At 35.1% G+C, this 6,682-nt stretch overlaps 1 protein-coding gene and 1 long non-coding RNA gene across 3 annotated transcripts; both read left to right on the top strand.

Moving 5' to 3' along the window:
- The first annotated feature begins 242 nt into the window (after positions 1–242).
- Positions 243–3,831, top strand: LOC108993638. Of its 2 annotated transcripts, none has more exons than XR_004797609.1 (2): positions 243–315; positions 3,472–3,831. It is a non-coding gene; the product is annotated as an uncharacterized LOC108993638 (long non-coding RNA). The 2 variants fall into 2 exon arrangements; XR_001996536.2 differs by lacking the exon at positions 243–315 and adding an exon at positions 2,501–2,526.
- Positions 3,832–4,052: 221 nt separating this feature from the next.
- On the top strand, positions 4,053–5,816 carry LOC118349904. Its single transcript, XM_035695855.1, has 2 exons — positions 4,053–4,545; positions 4,960–5,816. Exons 1-2 carry the CDS (start codon positions 4,053–4,055, stop codon positions 5,814–5,816), a joined length of 1,350 nt encoding a protein of 449 aa, XP_035551748.1.
- The last annotated feature ends 866 nt before the right edge of the window (positions 5,817–6,682 follow it).

Genomic DNA, 6,682 nt, shown 5'->3' with positions numbered 1-6,682 from the left:
AAGCAAACAAAAGAGAAAAGATTTCTCAAGTGTTCACCTCTCGGTTTCCCTTTAGTCCGTGCGTCCTCTCTCATTCCTTCAAGCCGGTCTCTCTCATTTCGTAAACTTGGGATCGCCATTGAAAATCCTCAAGGAAACCAACCCCGTAAGTGAATTCTATGGCTCTAATCTTTGGGTTGGAACCTTAGATTTATGAGTTTAGCCAGGGTTTGTTTTAAGAAATTTTCTGGTTATATTCCAATTTTGAGATTTCGGATTTTTCTCTTCCTCTTCTGGTTGTTGTGTTTCTGTGACTTGAAAAGGGGATCAAATCAGGTGATGCTCTTTTTCTAAGATTTCTTACGATTGAGATTATTGCTAAGCAAATTTGTGTCCTGTATTTGGGGGTTTTCGGATTTCTGTGTTAGCCGAGCATCATGTGGTAGTCTCTAAACAAATTTCTCATTTTGTTTCCTCTATTAGCTGCCCTAGTGGGTAGTAATCAAAAGCCCTATTTTTCTAGTCAAAACCGAGTGTTTTGAGATGGTTTTTCGCGTGTTTCTTATCATTTGAGATGGCATATTTTTTGGTTTAAGCTTGTTAGTCACAAGTGATGATTTTTATCCATTTTGTATATACGTATATGAAGGAGTTGTGGGGTATACTCTGTTTTGGTGTATGTGTTCCAGTCGTATGTGTTTATGTCCTGTTTTGGCGTGTGTGTTCCAGCCGTGTGTCCCAAGGCTGATTTTGTGGTTCCTTTATTGTGTTTTCTTGAGTCCAAGCCATATTTTTAATTATGCTTTTATGTTTAAAATTAATGAAGTTAAGGTTATAATTTTAAACATGCTTTGCTCAAGATTTATGGCCAAGTGAGCCACTAAGACTTTTGAATTAAATTAGTAAGTTTACCTTAGGAGTTCTAAACTTGCCAAGAGTTGTATCTCTTTATTAGTATTGTTTTCAGAATATATATATGTGAGGCTTTCTTAAGTTTCTACGTCTCTTGTACTAGTTAATTGGATGGTTGAAATTTGATCAAGTGAGGGATGTTTAAGACCATGAAAACATTGAGAATTGCTAGCTGTCCATGTATTACAGAAACTTGAAAATAGGTTCTGTTTTGGAAGCCTAAACCAGTCACTTTACCTTTGCTTAACTTCACCCTTTTGTTTAACCAAATATCAACTTTAGTATGAAAAATTCTTGATGAATAAGTGACAAAAACCAACCCTCTTATGATCATTGCCTCTTGTTGGAATTACCTTCCACCTCATGATACAAAACTGTCAAAATGCCATTCTTTATGAAAATTCCAGATTATAGCACCTCTTTGTTCCCTACCTTTTTCTTAAATAAATCCCCACCATCCTATGCATTTTAACTTATGATTTCTATCTATTCCTAGTACAGAAAATAATAGCCTTTAAAAAGGGACAGCAAGCGAGCCTCATACTTTCATGGGTTCCTTAAATATTGTAATGAGGATACTAAGGGTGTATTTGGATACTAAGTATCCTCAACACTTTCAAAGTATTCTCGTACTTTTGAAAATACTTCACATGCCAAACAACTTAAAATACTCTCAATGGGACCCACAAACCCACTTCAATCTCTACTCATAACTATTCACAAACATTCTATAATACTTATTATATATAAATAAAAAATAAAATCGCTATAATATATAAATAAAAAATAAAATTGCTATAATATATAAATAAAAAATAAAATCACTATAATATTTATCACTATTAAATATAAATAAAAAATAAAATCATTATAATATTTATATCTATTATATATAAATAAAAAATAAAATTACTATAATATATAAATAAAAAATAAAATCATTATAATATTTATATCTATTATATATAAATAAAAAATAAAATCACTATTATATATAAATAAAAAATAAAATACTATAATATTTATCACTATTATATATAAATTAAAAATAAAATCACTATAATATTTATCACTATTATATATATATAAAAATAAAATCATTATAATATTTATCTCTATTATATATAAATTAAAAATAAAATTATTATAATATTTATCATTATTATATATAAAAGTAAAATAAAATCACTACAATATTTATTAATATTAAAAAATCACTATAATAAAATCATTATTATATTTATTACTAAAAATAAAATCACTATAATATTTATGGGACCCACACATTTTTCAATTACCTACTCAAAAGTCAACAACTCAACATATTTCACACATCCAAACAACTCAAAATACTCTCAATGGGACCCACAAACTCACTTCAATCTCTTCTTATAACTATTCACAAACATTCTTAACACTTCTCACAACCCAAACGTACCCTAAGAGTTGACTTAGTGTCATGTATGTAACTAAATGGGTTAAGGAAGATGCCTTAATTCCACTTGGAATTTAAGTGAGCACGTATGGGTATTGGATAGTAAAGTCTTAAGTGAAATGAATATTAATATGTTTATTTCATTTCATTGAATAGGAGTTATTTTCAAGATTCAAGAAACTTACTTGTAAAGCCACGAGGTAAGTAGCTATGACTATGCTCTTTACACACAAAGCTCTCTTATGAAAAAGTCTCTCTCTCTCCTTCCAAATGTTTCTCTTATGAAAGAATAGATGCATGTATAGTATGTATAGTATGTATAAGTCTTTCTTGGTAACCCATGTTAACTACCTTATTAATTACCATTGTGTGTATGAAAGGTAATGAATCATGAGATTTTATGAATGCTCTCTCTCAAATAATTATGCCTTACCTATATGTAGCATGACATGAAATATTCCTTTCAAAGAAACGCATACGCCTTGGCACTAAATGAAGATAATGAAAACGTTATTTTTATAAAGAAAGAAAATGAAAAGGAATGAAAGCATGAATGTATAAATGTATGTAACGACCACATGTATGAAAAGGGTACCAAAGGAATGGGCAGATTGCAATGCCGAGTAAGTAGTACTGGAAGTGCACCCAGTACTGCCCCCCATGAAAGGGGTTCCCAACCTGCGGCTGCGGGCGGAATCCAGGTCCAAAAGACCGCTAACCCCAACACACGGGGCGTAATAGTGTGTACTGGCTCAAGAAAGTGAAACCTAAAGCAAAATCATTTCTAAGTAATGTTATGCATGAAAGCAAGTAATGTTTATGCATGAAAAGTACAGTTAAGCATAAGAGTACAGTTATGCTTGAAAAGTACAGTTAAGCATGAAAGTACTGTTATGCATGAAAGTATAGTTATGCATGAAAAGTACAGTTAAACATGAAAGTACAGTTATGCATGGAAAGTACAGTTATGCATGAAAAGTACAGTTATTCTTAAATAGTTAAGCATGAAAGCATTGTCAAGAATTAGCAAATGTTTATGTATGCATGTTTTCAAAAGAAAAGATTATGTGATTAATAAGTTAACGACATGGTGTACTACTTACTGATTATTAGACTCACTTTGTGTTTATGTTTTAAACGTCCAGGTATGAATGATGAGGTTGTGGAGCTAGGCACTGCTGAGGAGGGAAGGGCTGATGCTTAGAATTCCTTGTCGGTTCGATTTGATGATAATGGTTATGATTTATGTTTTATGATGGGTCTCATGTTGGGACGTTTTGTTGGTTTGACTTTAAGACAATATGTCCTTGGGCATGATGTAGGTGTTGTGGTGGGATGATGGTAATAGTGTAACTTCTATGGTGGGGTGATGGTATTCCCGCATAAGAAGGTTAAATATCTTTTGGATGTGTTGTAGGGATGGAGCCCCCTTTTTATTGGAACTAGCGATGTTTTAAATGAGCGAATGGTGGACTCTGAGAGTCCTTTGGGTAATATGTTGAACAGATTGTCTATCAGGTGCTTACTTTTAAACTAGAAACGGGAGTGTACATGCTTGACATGTTCTCGCCTATCCCTTTTACCCTTGTAGAAAAAAAAAAATACATACTAATATTAATAAGGAAAGAACAGGTCACGCGTTGCGATCCCGTCCTAGAATTGGGATGGGGTTGTGACAGCCTATGATAGGCTAGAGTGGTCTTTTGTGCAGCTTGTGCTTCAACAAATGGGTTTTGTTAAGGAGTGGATTGACCTGATTATGCAGTGTATTGGCATTGTATCTTATTCAATCTTACTAAATGGTTCACCTAAATCACCCTTCAAGCCTTCAAGGGGTATACGTCAAGGAGACCCTCTCTCACCCTATTTGTTTATTCTATGCTCAGAAGTTCTCACCTTTGCATTGAATCAATTTGAACAAAAGGGCTTAATCTCTGGCTTCCCTATCACTAGAGGCTCTTTGTCTGTTAATCATCTCTTTTTTACAGATGATAGCCTGGTTTTTTGTAAAGCACAGCTGCAGGAATGGGGCAGGCTACATAACATCCTCTCTTCATATGAATCAGCTTCGAGTGAAAGGCTAAATCCTGAGAAGTCTTCAATCTATTTTAGCAAGAATACAAGGAAAGAGATCCAAAATTCCATCCTGTTTACTGCTGGGATTAAAGCCTCGGGGCCTTTTGAAAGATATCTGGGTTTACCTTCTTACATAGCCAAGAGTAAGTCAAGGGCTTACTTTCCCATCCTTGACAGAATCAAAGCTCAAATGAGCAGCTAGAAAACAAACCTGCTATCCCCAGCAGGTAAGGAAGTCTTGCTGAAATCAGTCATTCAATCCATACCTACATATTGCATGGGCATTTTTCTAATTCCCAAGGGTATCTTGAGGAACATTAATAAACTGATGCAATCCTTTTAGTGGGGGATTAGAAACCAGGATTCCAAGATGCATTGGTTAAATTGGAAGAGTCTTGGAAAGGGCAAATAGGTTGGGGGTTTGGGGTTTCAAGATTTTGAAGATTTCAACAAAACTTTGTTAGCTAAGCAAGGGTGGAGGCTCATCACCAATACCCAATCTTTGGCCTCTCGAGTCCTAAAAGCCAAATATTTCCTTTCAACTGATTTTTCTTCAGCAAGAGTTAGAAGGGCTGATTCTTTTGTGTGGAAAAGTATTACAGCAGCCAGACCACTACTCTATGAGGGCCTTCTATGGAAGATTGGTAATGGAAACAAAGTGAAGATTTGGTCAGATCGATGGCTGCCTATCCCAATGTCTTATAAGACTCAGTCTCCTCCCAAGGTTCTCAGCACAGAAGCAACTGTTAGCTCTCTCATCGACCAAGACACTCACTCTTGGAACCTACCCCTTGTTCAGAGTGTTTTCATCTCTGGGGAGGTTGCTATCATCTCTAGAATGCATATCAGTCCCTGCAACAGCAATGACAAGCAAGTTTGGAGGTGCACTAAGAATGGGATCTTCTCAGTTAAATCAGCATACCATCTCCAAGTCTCTGTGAATGATCTCAATAAGGGGCAAGCATCAGACCCTACTAAACATGAGGTCCTATGGAAACTGCTATGGATGCTTAAAGTGCTTAACAAAGCCAAAATGTTCCTCTGGAGATCAGCTAGGGAAATCCTTCCCACCAGAGTAAACTTGCACAAAAGGAAGATCATTGATTCACATATGTGTCCTATATGCTTATCTCATCCAAAAACAGTGTCCCATGTACTATGGACGTGTAAAGCAACCCAAGATGTATGGAGCAATAGCTCAAGAAGGTTACAGAAAAGTAGGACTGAGGAGGCACCATTTTATGAATTGCTTACAGAGCTTCTATCCACTCTTCCACTTGAGGAACACACTAAGTTAGCTCTCACAGCTAAGGAAATTTGGTACAAAAGGAACAAATTTATTTTTGAATCCAAATTCGCTTCACCTCAACATGTCTTAAAGTCTGCACTAGCATTATATAGTTGGATGAGCTAGAAAGGAACTAGCAAAAGATAACTTCTCAGAATCAACCTCCAGCCAAGCATTACAAATTAAATTGGGATGCAGCAATCGACAAGGTTAACTGCAGGGTGGGTATAGGGGTGTCAATCAGAGATTGGTTTGGCCTTGTGACAACAACTCTCAGGAGCCCCTGTCCTCCCTTTCCTGATCCACTTCTGGGATAAGCACTTGCTGCCTTGCAAGCAGTGCAATTTGGCATTGAGATTGGACTCAACAATGTCATTTTCGAAGGGGATTCAAAGCAAGTGGTAAATGGCATAAATGGTTCAACTGAAGACTGGAGTACGATGGGGCTGATTTATCAAGACATCAAGAAATTACTTGGCACTTACCTTTCTTGGTCTGTTTGTCATGTACCTAGACAAGCCAATACAACGGCACACTGCCTGGCTGAAAGCTCTCTAGACTTATTTAAGGACTCAATTCATGTAGATGATTATCTTCAATGTATTCACAATCATCTCTTTTGAGATAATATGAAGTAACCTTTCTCTAAAAAATAAATAAATAAGAAACTCTACCTTCGAATTTACGTGCTCCATACTCTCTCCAAAAATATGAAGAAACACTTTATTCTTCCTTTTTCTTGTCTATTTGTTTTTAGAATTAAACTATTTTAAATCAAGTTCAATATTTAATTATTTGTATGCATAAAAAAGAGATTAACGGGAATCGGCATTGTTATATTTTGAAAGTAGACTATCGAGAAATTTATTGCAAGTTCAAATTTGGAGACGACATAATTCTACTCTAAAGAAAACGTCCGAATTTTCTCTTTTTAAATTAATTTTGTTAACATTTTGCTTCATTGCTTCCCAAAACATATGCACATGATATTT

The sequence above is a fragment of the Juglans regia genome, chromosome 11 (genome assembly GCF_001411555.2).
Source record: "Juglans regia cultivar Chandler chromosome 11, Walnut 2.0, whole genome shotgun sequence".
NCBI classification, from domain to species: domain Eukaryota; kingdom Viridiplantae; phylum Streptophyta; class Magnoliopsida; order Fagales; family Juglandaceae; genus Juglans; species Juglans regia.
Note: the sequence above shows the minus strand (reverse complement) of the source record. Positions and strands in the feature narration are given on the sequence as shown.

Bases quoted from the DNA above. Each gene is read 5' to 3' on its own strand.
- LOC118349904 (XM_035695855.1), top strand. From the start codon at position 4,053: ATGGGTTTTGTTAAGGAGTGGATTGACCTGATTATGCAGTGTATTGGC. The intron at 4,546-4,959 runs GTAAGTCAAGGG...ATTTTTCTTCAG, and splicing joins ACCTTCTTACATAGCCAAGA to CAAGAGTTAGAAGGGCTGAT.